Raw genomic sequence first — 25512 nt, forward strand, 5'->3', positions numbered from 1 at the left:
AGGACTTATTTCCTTTAGGATTGACTGATTGGATCTCCTTGTAGTCCAAAGGACTCTCAAGAGTCTTCTCAAGCACCGCAGTTCAAAAGCATCAATTCTTTGGCACTCAGCCTTCTTTATGGTCCAACTCTCAGATCTGTACATGACTACTGGAAAAACCATAGCTTTGACTAGGCAGATCTTTGTCAGCAAAGTCATATCTCTGCTCTTTAATATGCTGTCTGGATTTGTCATAGTTTTGCTTCCAAGGAGCCAAACATCTTTTATTTCAAGGCTGCAGTCACTGTCTGCAGTGATTTTGGAGTCCAAGAAAATAAAATCTGTCACTGTTTCAACTTTTTTCCTATCTATGAAAACCACAATCACATAAAGATTATTTATATATATATGAATATATATATTTACTTTTACTTTCACTCTTCAATGTCTTTAAAGCTTTAGACTTTAAATATGTTCGTGTAGCATATGTGTGCTTTCTGTTTATTTCAACTGAGAATCTATCCATTTCATTAGTGAGTTTAATTACTGATTTATTTTGTGGTATGTTTAGACTTATTTCTACCATCTTAGTTTATATTTTCTATTTACCATGAGTTTCCTTTGATAGTAGTATCTTATGTTATTACTGCCTCCTCCTTGAAGCTTCTCTCTCTTGCCTCATGGCACTCTACTTTCATGGTTCTTTGCTCTCTCCTTTTACCTATTGTCTTGCTCCTCTGTATCTCTTTCATCATCAACCCTAAACCTGGACATCACCATAGGCTTAGACCCTTGACACTTGTCTTTCTATTCAAAATGTGATCATCTTCTCACATGGCTTCAGTAGTTTTCTGGATGTCTCTTGGATTTGTCACTAGCTCCTAGGTCCTGGGTTTAAGAATGAAATTGGCACAGTGGGGTAAATCGTGTACTTTCATTTAAATATTTGGATTTATTTTACATTTGATCTAGAAAAGAGTCATTTAAGGAAAGATGGCTCTCATAATTAATTTACACATTAAATTCATACTTTCATGACTACCATCACAATGAAAATGCTCTTAAAAGAAAGAGCCAAAGAAATACGGCTTGCTGGTGGCCCGTCCCCTGTTTCCCTGTGCGTATGTAGAACAGGATCCCTGGCTTCTTTGGTCTCTGTCTCTAGGCCATGATCCAGGAAGCCAAATGACATGGTGTAGATTTCACAGCGCAGCACATTGCTTCTGTACCCTGTTGCTTTATAATGTGAATATATAATACCTGCAGAGCTTATAAGGCTTTTATGGAATCTCTGCAATGAGTTAGATTTTACTCTGAGTTTTACCTCACCAATCTGCAGATTTTTGTGTTTCCACTCAGGACTACCTATCACCTATTCTACACAGCCACCTACTGAAAATGTGGATGTCCTATATACTGTTTATAGGTGTGAACAGTGTTTATAGATGTGAAAATAAAGGCTTTCAAATAAGAACTTGCATGCATGCTAAGTTGCTTCAGTTGTGTCCAACTCTTTGCAACCCTATGGACTGTAGTCTGCCAACCTCCTCTATCCATGTGATTCTCAAGGCAATAATAATGGAGTGGGTTGCCATTTCCTACTCCAGGGGATCTTCCCAACCCAAAGATCGAACCCGCATCTTCTAACTGCAGGTGGGTTCTTTACCACTCAAGCCACCAGGGAAGCCCAAATAAGAACCTATTTAAACATTATGTTTATCAATTAAAAAAATGAAACATAGTTTGCATTAATTTCTTATATGTTTTATGAAAGAGAGGGCAAAGAGTTTCTCCAGGCTTGAACTAGTCTGGGGCTTTCTCCTATTTGCCTGAGGTCCCCTGTCTACCTTCTAGACTTCAGATAGTGAAGTGAAAGTGAACTCGCTCAGTCGTGTCCGACTCTTTGTGACCCCAAGGACTGTAGCCTACCAGGCTCCTCCCTCCATGGGATTCTCCAGGCAAGAGTACTAGAGTGGGTTGCCATTTCCTTCTCCAAGACTTCACATAAGCACTATGCAATTACAGATGCCTGAAAGGTAGGGAGGAAGTTAGCAGAGAGGGAGGGAGTTAGCAGAGCAGGGAGCAGAGAGTTAAAGACAGGAATGGGAGAGGAGTGTAAGCAGCGTCCATCTCAGTAGTAGTAGATTCTGAATAATGGTGTTAAAATTAAACTTTGTAGAATAGCTCCCAACTTTTTTCTCCCCTGCTTAAAACCTTTCACTAGTTTCCGCTTTCCTAATGAAAGTGAGGTAGTCCTCCTGCTTTAAGATGTCACATTATTATTCACCTATGTTGAGACCTATAGATCAGGATACTTGCCTTTAAGTTTGTCACTTACAGTTCTCAAGAGGAAGGGACATGCCTGTTTATTTTAGTCAGGCTTCCACCTAGAATATTGTTTGACCACATATCTGGCACTGTGGCTCAGCAAAGTTGATAGATAAAATTAACCATCACACCAGGCCTTGTAGGGCCATCCAGGGAAGCACCAGGACTGTCAGGAGTGAGGGTGGGAGGAAAAGGTGGGAAAGAGCTCTGTTGTGGTTTCTGCGGAAGGATCAGGCGACAGAGGGTAAGCAGGCCTAGGACAGGATGGTAGGAATGGTTTTGGCAGGCTTCGGTGTTGGGCTGTCCTCAGTTGTCTGGTGCCTGGTAAGGACAGGGGAATATGGGCCCAGTTTGCTAGAGACTGGGGGCGGGTGGATATGGCTCTCGGTTAGTTTGTATATGATAAATGTTGTCCTAGGCAAGTCATTTATTATGTCTGGTGGTTTAGTCGCAAAGGTGTCCAACTCTTGTGACCCCATGGACCGTAGCCTGCCATGCTCCTCTTTCCATGGGATTTCCTAGGCAAGAATACTGGAGTGGGTTGCCATTTCCTTCTCTGGGGGATCTTCCTGACTCAGATATTGAACCAGAGTCACTTGCGTCTCCTGCTTTGGGCAGGCGGATTCTTAGCCACCAGGGAAGCCCTTAATATGTCTAGAAACTGGTTAGTCTTGGGTGAGGTATATCCCAGGGTCAGCAAGGACCCAGATGTCAAACCATCAGAATAAAGGGGCATGCCTAGTGTACTAGCATTTAAGGGCTTCTGATTTTGGCCCTTTTCCAGCTTTCCCTCTGCTCCTAGCCAAGCCAAGCTGAACTATTTTCTATACCCTCAACTGGCTGCTCTACTACCTCCCCATCTCAGGTATATACTTTTTAAAAATTAGTTTATGCCAGATATTCTATGAATTGCCTGAGAATGCATAACAGATAAGAAGAATGTATTTCTCCACCTATCTTTCCCTGATCTTCTCAAAGACTCTATGCTCTATACTGTATTTCTCTACACAGTAATAGGATTCCATCTCTTCTTCCCTTCAAAAGGACTTTGTTACTTTTCCTATGTTCTTTAATATTTTCTGCTTAACATAAATATTCATGTACCTTTATTCTTATTTCTACTCCCAGGTTATGAAGCTTGTTGAGAACAGGTGTTTGATTTTATTTACATTTAGTCACATGTTTATTAGCAGTGTGTTCATAAATGGGTATTGCTTAAATCCATGCAAAAAGTAACTTTTAGTTATACTTTTTAGCTTAGGTAAATATTACAGATGACAGTTATGCCTTTCAGGTATAGATCCCTTTCCTCCAGTAACAAATAAAGCCTAACAAATATTAGCTTTGTGGGGAAATTGCACATTTCCTTTGTTTGAGTTAATTTAAGTAATATTTTTAAAATTTAAAATACTTTAAAAATTTCTTCTAGCCAGTGCATTACCTTGGTATTTTTACTGTTAGTTTTTCTCATCAGTAGACTAAGATTTGAGAATGAAAAAGGAAAAATATCAGCATGATTTTAATATATGGTAATTCAACATATTTCATGGTAGGCTTGATTTATTTTAGGCAACATTTTCCTTTAAACAATGCTTTTGCTTAAAATTAGCACTGCAGTTTGGTGACTACATAACTAAAAAGAACTTAAAAACAGTATACAAAAAGTCAATTCAACAATCAAAATATCTTTGCAGCTGGCATTGGAGAACAACACCCTAGAAGAAAGGAAGAACCAGAAATGCTTCTAGGAGTCAGGGCAGACTATTACTAAGAGGGTCCGATTTGGGGGCCTTCTCACCAAAATCAAAATCCAGCTGGATAATTTCTGGTCTTAACAGACTTAATGAATTCATTCTGTTGTGGGAGACGAGGAAGTAAAGAATCCAGTGTCAGTTCAGCATCCTCAAAATCTGGAGCTCAGATTCCTCCAGAAGTCCAGAAGGACCAAGGTGTTTGGGGGTAGGTCAGGAATTTGCATGAGATATAGGTCATACAGTAGTAAGAAAAACAGGCAGGGGTAAAGGGCAAGGAAGATGCATAGTAAAAGCAAAGGAGGGAGAAGGAGAGAACAAGTTAAAGCCAGTGAGAAAGAGGAGGGAAAGAGCAGAACTAAATGAGGAAAGTGAAGACACCAGCGGCTTCCTGAAACATTAAGATGTGAGCACTGCAGCACTCTTCCTCTGGCTCAAGTCAGAATTTCCTCTCCTAAAGACTTGAATAGGGCTTCCCTGGTGGCTCAGTGGTAAAGAATTTGCCTGCCAGTTCAGGAGACATGGGTTCAATCCCTGGGTTGGGAAGATCCCCTGGAGAAAGAAATGGCAATCCACTCCAGTATTCTCGCCTGGGACATCCCATGGACAGAGGAGCCAAGTGGGCTGCAGTCCATGGGGTCGCAGAGTTGGCCTTGACTTAGTGACTGCACAACAAGACCTGAATCAAGAGTCAACATGAAGACTGTCTGCCACGCTATGGCCAGGCTTTTTACCAATATCAAGGCTTAGTCAACAAAGGTGATGTCTTGTTTAACAGGACACCATGAATCACTTTTCATGCTTTAGTACCTAATGAGTTCCTGTAAATGTAGAAAGCTTCTGATTTTGGGTGGGGTCAGCCTGCTTTTGTCTCAGCAAAGGTCAGAATGTGGAATCTCTAATTGTTCCATGGCTGTGTCCACTCAGATCAATGTATTAGGTGTCAGTGGGCTTCCCTAGTAGTTCAGCTGGTAAAGAATCTGCCTGCAATGCAGGAGACCCCAGTTTGGCTCCTGGTTAGGGAAGATCCCCTGGAGAAGGGATAGGCTACCCACTCCAGCATTCTTGGGCTTCCCAGTGGCTCAGATGGTAAAGAATCCACCTGCAGTGTGGAAGACCTGGGTTTGATCCCTGGTTTGGGCAGATGCCCTGGGGGAGGGCATGGCGATCCCTCCAGTATACTTGCCTGGAGAATCCCCATGGATAGAGGATCCTGGTGGGCTACAGTCGCAAAGTGTCAGACATGACTGAGCAACTCAGCACAGCACAGCACAGCTGTCAGCACTGACAAGACACAGGGGGTGGGGCATAAAGATCGGCAAGATACTGTCCTATCTACTGAGAGAGAGGAATACAAGGAAACAGGTCAAAGCCATGTGACTCATACAGTTATATAGGCCTTGAGATTAAAAGCATGTTGGTCATGTGTGGACCATTACGATTAATTCAGTTGCTGTACCTTTAGATGTAACACAAGAAATTGCAATAGTTGAAAGATAGTAGGAGTTAGATAAGCCTTTTTTCTTTCTTTCTTTTTTTTTTTTTACTGTCTGAGGAATGCTGAACCTTATCCCATGGATATTGGGGATCATTGGAAGACTTTAAGCAGGCGAGTCACATGATCTGTTTAGTGACAGTAGATCACTCTGATATCCAGGAGGAGGGAGAATTTGAAGGACAATTGTATAGACATGTGGGGGTCAATTAGTAAGGTAATCATGCATCCAGATTTCCTAGGACAGCTCAAATTTATGCTCTTTTTTTTCTAGCATTCTAACTGCAAGTTAACTACAGTGATCCAGGTATGATATGATGTTCAGAGTTCATCAGGGCTTGTCTTATAGATAGAGAGGAGGGGCTGCCCAACACATCAACAAGAACAGGAACTTTGACACTTATTCAATCTTTAAAATCCACCTATTACGTAGACCTGGGCAGGGATAAAGAGATGCCAGTGAAAATTTAATATATCCACTGAATGCTAAGTATTACAAATACATAGTAGCTGACTGGTTCACTACTCAATAGGCTTGCTGTTTTGTCAGTTCAGATTATACTTGCTTGAGAAATCTGAAAAGAAATGAGAAGGAAAGTCATAAGCAACTGGTCAAGGAAGTAAGAGAGATAATCCTTAGTTGTACAGAGGCTTGAGACTTGCTCCTGTTCTTGAAACACAACTGAATTTTCATGGAAGGTTCTGATACTTGCTTGAGGACAGCAGAAAGGGCCATGAAAGCTTGTTAAAGTTTCATCAGTCTGGGTTCATTATAACCTTGGAAGACTGTAAGTTTAGAGGCAATTTAGTCAACTGCAGGAAACAATCCTTCATTTCTTAGTGGATGTATTTAATGAGCTGTCACTTAGGCCTCCTATTAGAACCCAGAAGGTGTAACTTGGTAGCAATGATTGGGGAATATTTTAAAAAGGAATGAAGCAACCAGACCCAAGAGAAAAGAGATGTTGCTATCAGAAATACACTTTAGCAGAAAAAATATGAATATGAGTAAATGAAAACGGTGAAGAGCTGTCCTTGATTTTATTTTTAAACATTCTTCCATCCAGGTTTTCTTTTTGCACTGACGAGGCGGGCTCTTCCTCCACTCTAATCCCACTATTATCTTGTATTTATGTAGTGCTTATCTCCCAGAAGCTCTCAGGGCTACCTCTGAATCCATGCCACTTCAGAAAGTATTGCTTAACGAAGTGGGATGTTCTTATTTAATCCTCCACATCATTAAATGCTCTAGTGGGAGCTTGGAGCTGGATTTGCCTTAGGCTGGTGATTGTGGGTTGGGCTGCACACGTGCGTGTCACAGCTCCATAGTCGCTCAGGCAAGAGGAAATATGGGATGACTTTGCAACTAGGAGCTGGGCCTGCCATCATACCTATGCTTTCCACTGTGATGCAGAGTGAAGTTTCTAGTCTGCAGAGAATTATCCAGTTTGCTGATTTGCTGTCATGGCTCCTGAAGTCCCTGAAATAGTTCTCTGGATTATCTCTCTATTTGGGAGCTCTGTCCACAGGCAAGACAGTGTGCTCAAATTTTAAATCTCAGAGTGTCATTTGCAGAATTTCATCAAATTTACCTCCTCTGGTTTTTTCTTCAAAGAAATAAAAGTGAATGAAAAAAAAAGAAAGAATCCTCCAAGGTAGAAGGAAATGGATTTAGAGATAGAAGTATTTTAGTAGTTCCTTCAGAATTTTTTTTTTTTTGAACTTTGTCATTCTCAGTAAAATGCATGTTTCCAAGGCGTCTGTAAGTCAATGAAATCAAACTCAGATCATTGCCTTGGATTCACTGAAAGCTGGTCTCTTCACATTTTTCATTTAGCTGAAAATTGACTTTTAGAAAAGTGAAGTAGATTAAAAGTAATGCCTTGTATCTGTATAGTTCTAGCAGCCTACAATATTCTTACTGGGACCTCTTGAAGTCTTTCAAGGAGCCATTCTGTTTCGCTACCTCTTCTTTCTCTTCCTTTTCCTACTTCCCTTTCCCTGTCTTCCTCTTAGAGGTTAGGCAAACAGTGTGCTTATTCACTACTATGAAAAAAAATACTTCAGAATATAAACCAGGAGGCAAGACTTTGGATATTTAATCTCACATTTGAGTTTGTTGTTTATTTTATACATAATTTAAATTGGTCAGTGCCATAGAATATCAAATAGGCTTATGAGGTGATATTTTTTGGTTGGGTATATTGTTTGCTATTTAAGGCTAATATTGATAGTGTTTGTTTTTCATTGAACTGAATGCCTCCTATTAAACTGGATAATCCCAAATATCTGACATATATTATTCCTGATCCTCAGGGTGACTGCAGGAAGAATCAAATGTATGCCTATCCCTCTCACATAGAATAAACTTAGGGAAGGATGTCTTGTCAGTGCACAAGCATAAAGATATAACACTCAATTACAAAAACAATTGCTCAGTCACAGTTAACATCCATTTGGATTAGAAGAAAATTATGTCACCAATATTTATTTATTTAATTTGATTTAAATTTTTATTTGGGAACCAGATAAAAGAACCAAGAGTAGTTTTCCTCTTCACGTCATTGATGTTTTTGTTACATGAAAAAAAGACACGTACATGAGCTAAAAGGTGACAAACTTTGTCTAGATCCCCAGAATTTACATTAAAAACACAAAGCCAAAATGTATATATGTTATAATTGTTAAGGGTATTTATTTTGTAATGGAGTTGACTTTTTGTGCACTGTATATGTTGACATATTATAAAGGTTTTTTTTTGCTAGGTTCATAAAAATAGCCTTTTGTATTCTTTGTATTACAATGTCATCACATTCTGATTAGAAGGAGATTAGTTAATAAGTTCCCCCTTTTGTTTATTCTAGGATTCAAGAAGGATTCATAAAACACCACTGCACAGTAATGCAGCTATTACAATGATTTATTTGGGGAAAAATGTGCACCTAGCTTATGATCACCCAGATTTCCGGGATGAAATAAAAGTTTATCAACAGCACTGTGGTGGAGAAAACCTGTGTGTCTACACAGGCAAGCTACTTGAAAAAGGTACACATAAAATGTGAATTTTTTAATTGCTTGCAGTTTGCAGTTGATGCTATAGATAAGCTATTGTTGATATAATATCAAAATGACTTCAATCACTCTATGAAATTATGCATATCCAGGGACTTATAAACCAGCTGCCTAAAAGTAAATCCAGATTTACTGCTCCATGATTGAAACTGAAGCAGCAATTACTCTTGCAGATTGTGGAAGAAAGAATTTGGAGAGATTTAACCCAGTAACAGATTAATCTTGAGATATAGATATACGATCATTAAAATGTTGCACGAATAACTGTCCCCCAAATTACAAGTTAACTATTTGGCTTGCCATCATGAATTATACCATACATTATTCTAAGAGAAAAATATTAGATTGGCAATTTGTTCTTTAGAAGTATGCTGAGATAAAATCACAAATCCAGTAACATTCAGGGTGGACCACACCTAAATAATGCAGTACAAAATTTGGCTAAATGCTTTTATTACATTTTCATTTCCCTTTGATTATAAATCCATGTTTGTTAGCATAAGATAATTTTTATATCCAATATCAGTTCAGTTCAGTTCAGTCACTCAGTCGTGTCTGACTCTTTGAGACCCCATGAATTGCAGCACACCAGGCTTCCCTGTCCATCACCAACTCCCGGAGATCACTCAGACTCACGTCCATCGAGTCGGTGATGCCATCCAGCCATCTCATCCTCTGTCGTCCCCTTCTCCTCCTGCCCCCAATCCCTCCCAGCATCAGAGTCTTTTCAGATGAGTCAATTCTTCACATGAGGTGGCCAAAGTACTGGCGTTTCAGCTTTAGCATCATTCCTTCCAAAGAAATCCCAGGGCTGATCTTCAGAATGGACTGGTTGGATCTCCTTGCAGTCCAAGGGACCCTCAAGAGTCTTCTCCAACACCACAGTTCAAAAGCATAAATTCTTCAGTGCTCAGCTTTCTTCACAGTCCAACTCTCACATCCATACATGACCATTGGAAAAACCAGAGCCTTGACTAGACAGACCTTTGTTGACAAAGTAATGTCTCTGCTTTTTTTTTGATGATCATATAATAACTCAATTTTTATTTCTTTCTTTATTTTTTAATATAAATTAATTTATTTTAATTGGAGGTTAATTACTTTACAATATTGTATTGGTTTTGCCATGGTCATAACCTTCCTTCCAAGGAGTAAGCATCTTTTAATTTCATGGCTGCATAGGATTTTACATATTGTACCAAAGTGTTTTTGGTCAGTAGTTAGTTCTGTGGAACTGCAATTAAAAGGAAGTGTTGTTATAGGATTGTATTTGTTATTTCCTTGCTTAAGAAACTCTTTAGAAAATGATAGAGTTTTTACTGATTAAAAGAAATATTTATATTTGGGTAATCTAGATATAGACTTAGAGATTGAAGGGAGGAGTTGGGAGCAAGCATGGTGTTGTTACTTTTGACTTTTCTGATTTCTCTCATCATCAAAAACAGTGACTATTAACTTAAAAAAGTTCTAGCACTTAAAAAGAACTATACGTATTTAGGGATAAAATACTGAAAAGTTTCCAACATAAGAAAGGATAAACAATTGAATGCTGGTTTTAACTTAGAGTAAAATATTATATATTATAAATAATTATATACATATCAAATTATATAATGAACTATATATAGTTTTATAATGAAAAACATTTTTCTTTATAAAAGTATAAAAAATTTCTTTAAAAAAATAATGCTAGAAATTATTTTCCCCATTTTATGTATTTGCCTGAAATAGAATTTATTATGTCATAGCATTTGAGAATTCATTCCTTTTATTGTGTAGATGAGAAAAATGAGAGGCATCAGAGGTACAGACCTCCCCAAGGTCACTCTCCCAGTTCTGACCAGGGTTAAGAGCTGATTCCACCCCTTTCTGCCTCTAGGTTCAGGACCCTTGTTTAGTTTAAATACTATCTGGCCCCAGTTAGCTATTCTCAGTAGCAAAGGGTTTCAAATATTTTCATAATATGAGGGCTATGAAACCCGTAATGATAAATGATTGCACTTATTTTTTGAAAGTGTCATTTTCAACTATTAATTTAGAATTTCTAAAATTAGCTATAGCCTCAAATTGGAATTAACATAATGAAACTTTCCCTGGGTCTTGGATCACACTTTATTCAACAGAATTCATATATAATGGCTTTTTGACTGTTAGAAAATGTACATACAATTGAAAAAAGAACAAGACAGCTGAAGGATTTTCTGGGAGATGATATACACTGTGTGATAAGATTACAAAAGGTTACTGGAGAGTGTTACTCAGCTAAGTGTTATTTTGCATGCATATTGATCCTAGGACTGACTTTATGTTATGTCATTGGACAATCTTAAATAATAGGATGGAATGGGGACTTAAATAATTGAATCCTGTCCATACAATAATTTTATCTCAGCTTGCCCTTGATTGCTAAGAAAGTAATTGTTCAAAACTGAAAAAGTTGGGTGGCTTCAAGTTGACTTATAGTTCAGCAATCTTAGCAATTTAGCTGGACTGAAAAGAATCTGCCCTTTTACAAATCAAAGCTGTGTGATTCAGTGAAATGTGAATAGGTTTTTAGAAGATTTCTGCTTTAAGAAAAAGGGCCTTTAGCATTATGCTTGGAGCAGTAAACTCATTAAAAATGTGGCATTTGTTAATTTGTCTTGCTTTTGGATGAGCATAACAATACAATTATTTAGGAACATAGCAAGTGCATCTATTATCATAGTGATTCATGATGTCTTGCAGTTTGATTTTAGACATCAGGCCATAGATTGATTGTGTATTATGTACACCTGTGAAGTCACAGAATATTTTTGCTACTTGTAAAGAGTTCTGTTCTTCACAGCAGTTTTATTTACCATTCATCCTTCAAATAAGGCAGACTCTGGCCTCCTGGGTTCATGTGGATATGAAGAACAAAGTAACTTTTTTCTGGCTCTCTTATAATCCCCTTTCTGCCCCATCTTCTTGTGTTTCCATAACCTGATCATGTTGTAACTATTTGTGCATCCCTCACTATTTCTTCACAAACACGGGAGCTGTTTCACTGGTCCCCCTGCCTCCTCCTCCCATCCCCACCACACACTGTTATCTGATCTTTTCCTGTGCTATTTTCTTTGTAACAGGACAAAGAATTTTAAATTCAAAATTGTATTTTAAATTCAGATCTTACCCATCTTTTAAGATTCAGATTAAGGTTGTGAAGTTTCCTCAGCTGACTTCTATTCTATTTTATCCCTCTCTCTTCATTGGTCATGGTTCTTAGTCTGTACCTAAAACCAAAGTATCTTATTGTACCTTGACTTATGTTAACTATTTTTTTTTTTAACTTGTTATTATATATTGATTAAAAAAAATTTAAAAATAGGTGTAGCTTGCATTCCATAAAGTTCATCCACTGTTAAGTGGACAATTCACAGATATTTAGGAATTTTATAGGGCTGTGCAGTCATTATCACTGTTTTCCTTTGTGCCCACACTTTGACAATGAATCCTCACTCTCATAGGCAGCCCCAGGGCAGCACTGATTTGCTTTCAGGTTCTACAGGTCTGCCTTCTCTGGACCTCTTGTAAATGAAATCATACAATAGGTAGGATTTTGTATCTTGCTTCTTTCAGTTAGCATATGGGGTTTTTTAACTTATTGTATATAATTTTAAAAAATTTAAAAATTTTATTTTTTGTTGTTGTTTAGCTACTAAGTTGTGTCTGACTCTTTGCAACGCTATAGACTGTAGCCCACCAGGCTCCTCTGTCCATGGGATTTCCCAGCAAGAATACTGCAGTGGGTTGCCATTTCCTTCTCCAGGGGATCTTCCTGACTCAGGGATCAAACCTGTGTCTCCTTGATTGGCTGGTGGATTCTTTACCATTGAGACACTTGGGAAGCTGGAGGATAATTGCTTTACAATATTGTGTTGGTTTCTGCCATACATCAACATCAATCAGCCATAGGCATAGTATTTTTGAGAGTCATCCATTGTAGCATTTATCAATAGTTGCTCTCTTCTCATAGCACTGAATATATTCTATTTTGTGGATCTACCGCATTTTATTCATTTACCCAATTGGTGGACATTTGTATTGTTTCCCTGGTGGGATTCCCTGATGGCTCAGAGAGTAAAGAGTCTGCCTGCAATGCAGGAGACCTGGGTTCGATCCCTGGGTTTTTGCCTGGAAAATACCATGGACAGGCTACAGTCCATGGGGTCAGAAAGAGTTGGACATGACTGAGCGACTTCACTTCACTTGCACTTTTCCCAGTTTGGGACTATTATAAATCATGCTGTAATGAGTATACAAAGACAAGATTTCTGTGTAAACATCAGTTGCCATTTCTCTCGAGCCACGTCCTAGGAGTGGGTTTGATGGCCTTCACTTCCTGAGAATGGGTCACACCCTTTCCAGTTTCTTTTTATCTTTGAGGTTTTTCTGTTGTTGTTGAAAACTCGACATTTTAGATCATGTATTACAGCAGCTGTGGATTCTGAATTCCACTTTCCCTCTGGAAAGTTATTCTTGGTTTTGTTGTTGTTTAGCAGCTTATCTAGAACAAATCTGAAGTTCATGCCCTCTTTCCTTGGTATATAGCCATTAATGTCTCTGCTCTGATTATTTTTAATTTTGTTTATATTTTTAAGGCTAATCTGTTAGGTTTGTCTCTGTATTTTCATAGTTTAGTGATCATCCAATGATTTGTCAGAGTAAACACTTTGAGCCAGTATACCCTCTGTCTTCGGCCAATGAATCCCTTTGTAGGTTTATTCGTTCCCTGGGGCTGACATAGAAAGTGCTCCTAAATTTGATGGCTTAAAACAATAGAAATTTATCATGGTTCTGGAGGCCAGAAGTCTAAAATTAAGGTCTTAGCAGGGCCATGCTCCCTCTAAAAGCTGAAGGGGAGAATCTTTCCTTGCCTCTTCCAACATCTGGTGATCCTTAGCAAAATCCTTGGTGTTTCATGGCATGTAGCTCCATCACTTCAACCTGTGCTTCTATCCTCACATGTGTGTGTGTGTGTGTGTGTGTGTGTGTGTCCTTTCCTCTTCTTATAAGGACATCAGTCATTGGATTTAGGAGAAAACAAATTCTGGATAATCTCATCTTGAGCCTTCCCTGATTATATCTACAAAGACCCTATCTCAGAATAAGGTCACATTCTGAACTTCTGAGTATTCATGAATTTTTGGAGGGCAATATTCAATCCACTATAGTGGGTTCAGGAGTACATTCAAAGTTCAGACAGTTTTCAGGTCTGTTTCAACTTTTATTTTCCACCAGGCTCTCATATTTCCTTTGTACACAGGTGTAAGCTCCCAGTAGGACAGGGATGTGTGAATAGGTTGGGCCTACTTCAATCCATGCTGCTTCCAGTTAGCTGGGGATGTGTGGAAGCTTATTGAATGTGTCTGTGACTACCTTATTGCCTGTGTCTCCTTGTTAAATTTCTGGCTAGTCTGCTGAGCTGTTGCTTGCTCTAATTAGAACTACAATCTCATGGTTAGAAGAACCTCTGACCTTCCCTGTTAATTTGCTTCTGAGATTGTAGATTATTACTCATAATGCCACTGACCAAAGTTTTTTAGTTTTTTTTTTTTTCCCCAAATCAAGTCATCCTCCACTGACAGTGAAACTGCAGTTTACTTATGGCATGTTCTTCCCTGCTAGAGGGCTTCCAGGTAGTTCTAATGGTAAAGAATCTACCTGCCAATGGAGGAGACACAAGAGATGTGGGTTTGATCCCTGGGTTGGGAAAATCCCCTGGAGGAGGAAATGACATCCCACTCTGGTATTCTTGCCTGGAGAATTGGGTTTTGGAATGTCTAGGGTGAGGCTTCTTCAAAGAGCATTATGGAGACATGGAATGATTAAAACCTGTTAATTACAAGCAGTGGTTCTTAATTTATTGGTGAGACTTTTAGGTGGGTAGGGGACCAAGAAGGGATCTCAAATCTAGGCAGAACTGAGAATGGACTAAAGACAGAATGATTCTGCCTCATCCATATATGTATCAGGATGTTTTGAGTCACCGCTTTATTTAAAAACACTACTGAATTAAAAGATAGTCATATAGAAGCATTACTGAGCTCATAGTCACCTCTCATTATGTGCTTTATTGGTAGATAGCATAGCAACATAGAGATGTGGAGTCCAGAGAGATGTTTGGATTCAAACACTGACTCTCCCACTTACTGTGTGATCTTGGCTAAATTACTGAATCCATCTAAACTTAAATTTCTGCATTATAGAAACTAATGATGGTAGTATCTACACTTCATATGGTTGTCTAGAAATAATACATCCAAAGTAATCAAGCGTAATGTCTGGCCATATTAAGTGTTCATATAATTTTAGGTTTTATTATTTTATTATAAGTCAAAGAGTTTTATAATACCTTGGAGTATTTGTTATACTATGTATATGTAATAGAATGTGTTTTTGTGATTAAAAATTGTCCTCAAGTAAAAAAAAAAAAGGAGATCTAGAAAATAATATTGTACTTATCTACCAGAAAAATGTGATTTAGAACACATTAGTTCAAGGTCATTTGCTTTCACTAATGTATTTCCTTTTTAAATTCCAGAGACCTTTCAGTTTATTTCCAAAAGGCACCAAGGTTTCCCCTTCAGCCTCACCTTTTTCCTGAATGGGATACAAGTGAACAGGTTAAGCTCCTGCTGTGAATATAAGCATCGAAAAGGTTCCAGACTTGGAGGCAAACGAGGCTACTTCGGGTTTGTGTGTGTCGAGAGATCATCTCCTTGTTACAAGTATGGAAACAAATGTCCTTTGGTAGAGGGCAAGTTTTGCTACATGCTCCTTTGTATGCTTTTACTGATGTATTTCTCAGCACAATTTGTTAAGAATCATATTAATGTAGATGAGCCTAAAATATCTAGGGTTAAGGTAGTTTATTACAATCCTGGGTGTTGTATTTAAAATTATAAGATGAAAAGTAGATTTTCAGTTGTATTATATAGTGGGGATAAAAGCTGGTGGTGTTTCAAATTCTATTTCTTTTCTAACTCTTCCTTTCCTCGTGATGCTTAAGTTCTGTTTCTAAAAGGAAAGAGGGAGGTTTTTTCCCACCTCATTCCTTGTAGTAATTGATTTTGGGTTGAGCTCCAGAGCAAGTGTCAAGCATCCAGCTTATACAATTGGATATTATAGGTTATGTATATTAGAGTTATGCCTGCATTATTATGTAGCCCAATGATCACTTTCATGCCACTAGTTTCAGTCTCAGGTGTAAAAAAATACATGTAAACAGGTCAGTTCTGACTAGTATTTATCAGTCTTCATATTGGACATTCTATTTGAGATCAGTACATTTTCTTGCAGGCTTTGTTTAACTTTCTCCTGAAAATACTCATGGAGAATTAATTGATTCTGTGCCAAGATATAACATGGGAGTAAACCAACCAAAGAATCTGACCCATGGAGCACCTTCTGATTGGGGAAGTGCAAGTAATATACCAATAAATCAATGCCAATATACCAATAGTACACCAACCAATTAATGTATGTTATTCAGTCATCCAGTCTTGTCTGACTCTCTGTGACACCATGGACTACAGCATGCCAGGCCTCTCTGTCCCTCACCATCTCCTGGAGTTTACCCAAGTTCATGTCCATTGCATTGGTGATGCCATCCAGTCATCTCATCCTCTGATGCCCACTTCTCCTTCTGCCCTCACTCTTTCCCTGAATCAGGGACTTTTCCAATGAGTCAGCTGTTTGCATCAGGTGACCAAAATAGTGGAACTTCAGCTTCAGCATCAGTCCTTTCAAGGACTGATTTTAAGAATATTCAGGGTTGATTTCCTTTAAGATCAACTGGTTTGATCTCCTTGCTGTCCAAGGAGTCTTCTCCAGCACTACAGTTCTTCGAAGGCAGCAATTCTTGGTGCTCTGTCTTCTTTTAATATATATGAGATGGTAATAAACGTGATAAACACAAGATAAGGTAAGGGAGATAAAAGGAATGGTAAGGGGTAAAAGGGTCAGAAGGCTGTATTCTATTATGTAGGATGAATAATAAAGGCCTCTCTGATGTCTTTCAAGCAGAAACCAGAAAAAAATGTTCCCTTTTTTAAAATAGGTTTTCAGGTAGAGGAAAAGCATAGACCAAGTGTGTGAGATAGGATTATGCTTGGTGTGGTCAGAGCACAAATGAGGAATGGGACAGTGATAGAAGATGAGGTCAAAGAGACAGTGGGGTCAAGTCATGCAGAGTCCTATGGTCACTGCAAAGACTTTGACTTTTATTCTGAGGGGGATGGGAAGCCTCTAAGGTAGGCTTTGAGCAATGGCTTGTCATGATCTGACAGTAGCTCTTATGGAAAAAATAAACTAGGGAGGGTAGAGAAATGGTGGAAACTACTTTAATCTAGAGGCAAGAGAATGGTGGAAAGAGTTATAAGAAATTAGGTTCTAGATGAATTTTGAAGGTAGGGTTTATAGGATTTATTGATGGATTGGATGCAGGGTATGAGATAAAGGGCTGAGTCAGAGTGATTGAAAAGTTTCTAGCCTGAACAACTCGAAAGATGCCCAGTTAACACAGGAAAGACTGGAAAATGTAGGTTTGGGAATGGAAGGAAGGCATTTTGGTTTTAGATACATTGAGGTGGAGTCAAGTAGAAATGTTGAATAAGTAGTTGGATCAGTTAATCTGGTGTCTGGTGAGATGTCCAGCCTGGAGATATAAATTTGAGAATGGTTTACATATGGATGGCATTTAAAGTCATAAGATGGGATAAATCTGCTTAAGAATGAAAGGCAGAAGAGAATATGTCTGAGTAATGAGCTCTTGTCACTTTCATTCAAAGGGAAGGAAGATAAAGAGAAACCAGGAAAAAAGCCTAGGGAAGGAAGGTCAATGATTAGACAGAGAACCTAGAGAAAGCAATGTCCTGGAAATGAACAAAATGTTTAAAGAATTAGGCATGATCAACTGGGTCCAAGGTGTGGCTAGGTGAAGCAAAGTGAAGACTCTGGATTGAGCATGGTTTGGTAATGTGTTGGTTATTGGTGATCTTGACACAAGTTGCTATAAGGGAGTGGGAGGAATGCACGTTTGATTGGAGTGGGTTTAATACACAATTGGAGAAGAGCTGAGGCCAGAGATTATAGACAGCTCTTATTAAAGAGTTTTGCTCTGCAGGATGGAATTGGGTGGCAGCCAGGAGGGAGGATGCAGGGGCCCAAGAGGGGCTTATTATTTTTTAAGATTGGAGATGTTATGATATGGTTAAAAGCTGATAGATGGGATTAATACCTGAGGAAAGGAAAGCATTGATCAGGCATGATATAGAGGGAGATATTTAGTGCTTCAGTAGATGAGAAGAGATGGGATCTGGGGCTCAAAAGAAGGTATTAGCCTTAGAGAAAGTAACACAAAGAAAGATGGCTGTAGGGCAGAGAGAGATGTAAATTGGTGGATGTTTTTGGACCACCTGGAAGTTCTCTGCTGATTCTTTCTATTTTTTGGTCAAACAATTTATGAGCCGAGGTTAAGGCTAAGGGAGGAAGAATCTGGAAATTATAGGTGAGAGAAGAGGTACAAGTGGCACAGTGAGTGGTTTAGGGCAAATAGTAGGAATGCTGAGGTGTACTTAGGACATACCTGCAGTTGCTTTTCTGTTCCAAGTCAAATATACATTTTCCATATTTGTGGGCAAGTCATTTAACACATTTCTGTTTAACTCACAGGAAAGCTAATGAGTTCGCACACAATCACGCATGTGTGAACACATAGCACCCACTGGGAATTGCTGTATAAATCCAAGCTATAAAATGTTTGGTCCTAAACACTTTCTATGGAGGTTTAATAATCAGTACCAAAATCTGATTGATGGCATCTACTCTCCCATTCAATTCTTACGAGCATTTGTACAATTCTTTATATGATTTCACTTGGTTTCCTCTAGCTTCTTTCTTTGAAATGTTCAAGCTGGAAAAGATTGAAGGCAAAAGGAGAAGGGCATGGCGGAGGATAAAATGGTTAGAAAACATCGTTGGCTCAATGGACATGAATCTGAGCAAACTCCGGGAGATAGTGAAGAATAGAGGAGCCTGGCATGCTGCAGTCCATCAGGTCTCAAAGAATCAGAAACAACTTAGCGACTGAACAACGTCAACAAATAAAATAGTTTTGATATTTACAAGTAAAGTCTATTCAGTCAGTCAGTTCAGTCACTCCGTCGTGTCCAACTCTGTGATCCCATGGACTGCAGCAGGTTAGGCTTCCCTGTTCATCACCAATTCCTGGAGCCTAGTCAAATTCATGTCCATCGTGTCAGTGATGCCATTCAACCATCTCATCCTCTTTTGTCCCCTTCTCCTCCCACCTTCAATCTTTCCCAGCATCAGGGTCTTTTCAAATGAGTCAGTTCTTCACATCAGGTGGCCAAAGTATTGGAGTTTCAGCTTCAGCATCAGTCCTTCCGATGAATATTCAGGGCTGATTCCTTTAGGATGGACTGGTTGAATCTACTAGCTGTCCAAAAGACTCTCAAAAGTCTTCTCCAACACCACAGTTCAAAAGGATCAATTCTTTGGCGCTCAGCTTTCATTAACTCTCACATCCATACATGACTACTGGAAAAACCATGGCTTTGACTAGATGTACCTTTGTTGGTGAAGAAATATCTCTGCTTTTTAATATGATGTCTAGGTTGGTCATAGCTTTTCTTCCAAAGAGCAAGCATCTTTTAATTTCATGGCTGCAGTCACCATCTGCAGATTTTGGAGACCAAAAAAATAGTCTTTCACTGTTTCCATGTTTATGCATCTATTTACCTTGAAGTGATGGGGCCAGATTCCATGATCTTAGTTTTCTGAATGTTGAGTTTTAAGCCAACTTTTTTACTTTCCTCTTTCACTTTCATCAACAGGTTCTTTAATTCTTCGCTTTCTGCCATAAGGGTGTTGTCATCTGCATATCTGAGCTTATTGATATTTCTTCCTGCAATCTTGATTGCAGCTTGTGCTTCATCCAGCGCAGCATTTTTTATGATGTACTCTGCATATAAGTTAAATAAGCAGGGTGACAATATACAACCTTGATATACTCCTTTCCCAATTTGGAAAAGTATATTGTTCCATGTCCAGCTCCAACTGTTGCTTCTTGACTTGCATACAGATTTCTCAGGAGGTAGGTCAGGTGGTCTGGTATTCCCATCTCTTTCAGAATTTTCCATAGTTTGTTGTGATCTACACAGTCAAAGGCTTTGGCATAGTCAATAAAGCAGAAGTAGATGTTTTTCTGGAACTCTCTTGCTTTTTCGATGATGTTGGCAATTTGATCTCTGGTTCCTCTGCCTTTCTAAATCTAGCTTGAACATCTGGAACATTCACGGTTCACACACTGTTGAAGCCTGTCTTGGAGAATTTTGAGCATTACTTTGCTAGCGTGTGAGATGAGTGCAATTGTGCAGAAGTTTGAGCATTCTTTGGCATTGTCTTTGGGAGTAGAATGAAAACAGACCTTTTCGAGCCTTGTGGCCACTGCTGAGTTTTCCAAATTTGCTGGCATATTGAGTGCAGCACTTTCACAGCATCATCTTTTAGGATTTGAAGTAGCTCAAGTGGAATTCTGTAACCTCCACTAACTTTGTTCATAGTGATGCTTCCTAAGGTCCACTGGACTTCAGACTCCAGGATGTCTGGCTCTAGGTGAGTGGTTATCTGGGTTGAAGATCTTTTTTGCATAGTTCTTGTCACTGCAGATCGTGACTGCAGCCATGAAATTAAAAGACGCTTACTCCTTGGCAGAAAAGTTATGACCAACCTGGACAGCATGTTCAAAAGCAGAGACATTACTTTGCCGACTAAGGTCCGTCTAGTCAAGGCTATGGTTTTTCCAGTGGTCATGTATGGATGTGAGAGTTGGACTGTGAAGAAGGCTGAGCGCTGAAGAACTGATGCTTTTGAACTGTGGTATTGGAGAAGACTCTTGAGAGTCCCTTGGACTGCAAGGAGATCCAACCAGTCCATTCTGAAGGAGATCAGCCCTGGAATTTCTTTGGAAGGAATGATGCTAAAGCTGAAACTCCAGTACTTTGGCCACCTCATGCGAAGAGTTGACTCATCTGAAAACACGCTGATGCTGGGAGGGATTGGGGGCAGGAGGAGAAGGGGACGACAGAGGATGAGATGGCTGGATGGCATCACGGACTCGATGGACGTGAGTCTGAGTGACCTCCGGGAGTTGGTGATGAACAGGGAGGCCTGGGGTGCTGCAGTTCATGGGGTCTCAAAGAGTCAGACACGACTGAGTGACTGAACTGAACTGAACTGAACTGAACTGTGTATTCTTGCTGCCTCTTTATATCTTCTGCTTCTGTTAGGTCCATAAGATTTCTGTCCTTTATTGTGCCCATATTTACATGACATGTTCCCTGATATCTCTAATTTTCTTGAAGAGATTTCTAGGCTTTCCCATTCTATTGTTTTCCTCTATTTCTTTGCATTGATTGCTGAGGAAGGCTTTCTCATCTCTTCTTGGTATTCTTTGGAACTCTGCATTCAAATGGGTATGTCTTTCCTTTGCTCCTTTGCCTTTTGCATCTTCTTTTCTCAGCTATTTGTAAGGCCTTGTCAGACAACCATTTTGCCTTTTTGCATTTCTTTTTCTTGGGGATGGTTTTGATCACTGCCTCTTGTACAATGTCACAAACCTCCATCCATAGTTCTTCAGGCACTCTCTCTCTCAGATCTAATCCCTTGAATCTATTTGTCACTTCCACCATATAATTGTAAGGGATTTGATTTAGGTCATACCTGAATGGTCTAGTGGTTTTCCCTACTTTTGTCAATTTAAGTCTGAATTTGGCAGTAAGGAGTTCATGATCTGAGCCACAGTTAGCTCCCAGTCTTATTTTTGCTTACTGTGTAGAGCTTCTCCATCTTTTGCTGCAAAGAAGATAATCATTCTGATTTCAGTATTGACCATCTGATGATGTCCACGTGTACAGTCTTCTCTTGTGTTGTTGGAAGAGGGTGTTTGCTATGACCAGTGCTTTCTTTTGGCAAAACTCTGTTAGCCTTTGACCTGCTTTGTTTTGTACTCCAAGGCTGAATTTGCCTGTTACTCCAGGTAACTCTTGACCCTCAACTAAAATGCACAGTTCTTATAGGACATTGGTTTTCAATGTTTTGTTAGCTTCATAATCATTTCTCCGAATGAAATATGTGAATGTCCCAAGTAGAACATGTGGTGTCATTAGATGTGTCCCTACTGCAGCTCAGGTGAAAGTCAATTCAATGCAGATTGGTTTAAATGGGGCAGGGATGGACCAGTGAGGGCTACAGCCTTGCTTGTTTGGTTCTGCTCTACTTGAGGTGACTTTGTTTATTCCAGAAGCACCAACACTGCAGAACTCCAGTAAAAGTTAAAACTATCCCTCAGGAGACTGATATCACTGATAATCTGTAACTTTTGTCACACCCATAATAATACCTTTCTTTAGTTATTTTGAGAGATGTGCTTTCCTTCCCCCAGTTTGTTTAAAATGAAGTTCATTTTAATTCATTTAAAAAATACTGGTTCCTTGAACTTTTATTATGAAAAGAAGGGCAACTAAAACAATAGGGAGTTCTATTTTTAATAAGTGATTTGGAATACCTGTTTTGAGGTCCTTAGAAAACAAAAGTTCAGCAGTGTTCATTACCAAAGTGTGGAGGTTCCACACTGTTACCCATCCCTCAATCATGGGACCTCTTTGAAGAGGCATGGTAGTTATTTTCAGTTGCTAAAGTGAAACACAGGAAGAAAAATTGCCTAACCAAGTAGAATGCATACTGCTTTGAGCTTCAGTAATCAGAATCAACACCTCAAATTATACTCAGAAGTCAAATAGGTAGTCAGTGACGAGGAGAGCACAGATGTTACCCACTTTGTTTGTCTAATTCCCTTAAGCAGATGGGCCATAAAACGTCTGCACAGGCAGTAGGGAGGCATCAAAGCCTCTACCCAGTCACAACATAAACTAAAAGTAACAGCATATCAGAGGCTCCAAATCAATGGATTTGGTGTTGCCATTGATAAGGGAAGAACAGCGTGAACAGAAGGCAATGGTAGTAATCATAGTCTTTGAAGATTCATGACACCTTTATTCCAAGGAAAGCAATGTGCTAAGTATATCATCATTATAGTTGAGAAATACTTTATCATGCTAATATGGGTGAGGTAAGTGTGTTCTTATTACCCCATTTTTCACAGCCCCTGATAGTTACTTTGAGTGCCTATCCATTTAGCCTTATTTTATGGGGAGATAGTGAAAGGATAAGTGATTAACTAAGCCCTCATGTTTGCTGCTGCTAGTCTAGGGATGGCTGAAGTTTAGTGTGATCTTCATTTGAAGAGATTGCCATTAGTTTTGATTCACACGGAGATGATTTTCAGATTTTTACATATTGTTTCAATTCTTCCTGGACTGACAAGTCTTGACTACATTCTAATCCCACTCTAACTGGCTCAGTTCACCAAGAGTTTTGTGACATGGAGAGAAAGAACTGGGTAAAGTTCCTAGAGGAGGAATAGGTAGACCAGTAACTACCAGGCACCTGTTTCGGGTTACAGATTGTCTCTAGGCCTTGGTAAAAACTCCTCCACGTTGTGTTAGTCTCTGGTGAGAGTGTGAGCACTTGCCGTGGTGGTAAGCCCAGATGTGTGACATTTGTCTGTGTAAGCAGTTATCTGAGAAGACTGTAGGTGTAATTTTTTAATATGGGTGTACTTCAGTGTGAGGTGATGGAGTCTAATAGTCATGAGCTGAAATCCAGTTTCATCACTGACCTGCTGGGTGAACCTGGGCAAGTCATGGAACCCTTAAAGCCTCAGTTTCCTCATTTGTAAAGTGATGATGATAATTCTTAATTGGTCTGTAGGGGAATGTATCCTATAAGATCATGTATACAAAGTACCTAGCAAAGAGATTGGCACAGAAGGAGCGCTTGATACTTTTATTGTTATCATGTTCATCATATTTATTAATGTATATTATCATAATTACAATTCCTATTTTGATATTATCTTGAGAAACAGGAAAAAACTATAGAAGAATTTATTGATCTTAACTTTTTTATAACTGATTTTTTAAAATATTTTTTAATGTCTTAATACATTCATATATTCTGCTTGCTCACCAGATTTGAATTTGAATTACCATATGACCTCTAAAGATCACTGCCATTTTCAAAACACAAAAACTTATTGCAAACAAAAAGCCAACAAAAGATTGTGGTACAGGTTTCAAAGTTGTTATGTGTTGGTTGCTCAATTGTATCTCTTTGCAACCCCATGGACTATAGCCTACCAGGCTCCTCTGTCCATGGAATTCTCTAGGCAAGAATACTGGAGTGGGTTACAATTCCCTTCTCCAGAGGATCTTCCTGACCCAGGGATCAGAACCCAGGTCTCCTGGTTTGCAGGCAGATTCTTTATTGTCTGAGCCACCAGGGAAGCCCACAGGCTTCAAAAGACCATTCTAAAAGTAATGATGACAGTTCTATTACAATAAACATTCAGGCTCCTGAAGTATTTGTTTGCTGCTGCTGCTGCTGCTAAGTCGCTTCAGTCGTGTCCGACTCTGTGCGGCCCCATAGATGACCTCCTACCAGGCTCCTCTGTCCCTGGGATTCTCCAGGCAAGAACACTGGAGTGGGTTGCCATTTCCTTCTCCAATGCATGAAAGTGAAAAGTGAAAGTGAAGCCGCTCAGTCGTGTCCAACTCTTAGCAACCCCATGGACTGCAGCCTACCAGGCTCCTCCGTCCATGGGATTTTCCAGGCAAGAGTACTTTAAAGGGTGCAAAAATATTTGACTGTGTTTCTTAAAAAAAAAATTAATTATTTAGATTCAACTTTATATATGTCTTTTTTTTTTATTGTGATGTTGGAATATAAATTATCAAAGACTGAATGACGTCTTCTGATAACTTTTATCTCAGCTTCCTCCTACTGATAAACCTGAATGTCCATTTATCACATAATTCTAATTTAAAGACTTAAATATCTGTCTGTCTGTCTCTCTACCTGACTCTGTTATAGAGCCAAAAATATACTTTAAGGCACAAAGCTTAGTTTGAGACTATAATTTGTAGTTATTAAGTTACTTCCTTTTCTTGTTTATTATTGTAGGTAAAACTAAGAATTTTTTTGTGTTTACTTACAAGATTGTTATATTAATAAGGAAAAAGTAGTTAATTTGTAATTAACTATGTACACTATGATAAATATGTTTCTTGTAACATTTCTTACTGGGGTAAAAGAAGTAGTTTAAAGATCTTTGCGGTTCTGCTGTGCATAAAGATTAATCACACTTTATGTTAATGTTTTTCCTAGGTGCATTATTGCAATGGGCCTTGACAAAAAATCAACTTCTCCAAAACCCAGGAAAGAAAAGAACACTGAGAAAAAAGAGGGACAGAAGAAAGGTGAGGGGAAACTGAGGAAGGATAGAGAGTACCTGATACCAAGAAGGAGAGAGATGGAGGGGAGCAAAGCCTCAGCTTCAGTCATTGTTTCAGCTCAAGAACTACACACAGGGCTCAGTGAAGTGAGAACTGCTGTGGAAGAAATGGAATGTAAAGAAAAACCAGGGCAAGATGTCTGGGAAGATGACCAAGAAAACATATTTAAATACGGTAATGCATGGCACTGTTTTCTTTTGTTGTTGCTGTTGTTTTGTTGAAGTCTTTAGAATGTAATTATGAAAATTTGCAAAAATATCCATTAAATGTTGTTACTCAGTTTTGATCCTCATGCAACTCTGTTGCCAGGAGGACTCTCCCTGATCACCTTCCTCCACTGTTCTGCGAGGAGTACTATGTGAGCTGGGCTTCCCTGGTTGAGTTGGGCTTCCCTGGTTGAGTTGGGCTTCCCTGGTTGAGTTGGGCT

At 39.0% G+C, this 25512-nt stretch overlaps 1 protein-coding gene across 1 annotated transcript in view; it reads left to right on the top strand.

The window, feature by feature from the left end:
* ERICH3 (glutamate rich 3) overlaps positions 1–25512 on the top strand; it is a 125278-nt gene that overhangs the window by 60007 nt on the left and 39759 nt on the right. The window contains exons 8-10 of the mRNA XM_040232552.1: positions 8418–8598; positions 15191–15377; positions 24958–25259. Of these exons, the coding sequence (XP_040088486.1) occupies positions 8418–8598; positions 15191–15377; positions 24958–25259 (670 nt within the window). The remainder of the gene's footprint in view (positions 1–8417; positions 8599–15190; positions 15378–24957; positions 25260–25512) is intronic.

Source organism: Oryx dammah, unplaced genomic scaffold (genome assembly GCF_014754425.2).
Source record: "Oryx dammah isolate SB20612 unplaced genomic scaffold, SCBI_Odam_1.1 HiC_scaffold_28, whole genome shotgun sequence".
In the NCBI taxonomy this organism is placed as follows: Eukaryota; Metazoa; Chordata; class Mammalia; order Artiodactyla; family Bovidae; genus Oryx; species Oryx dammah.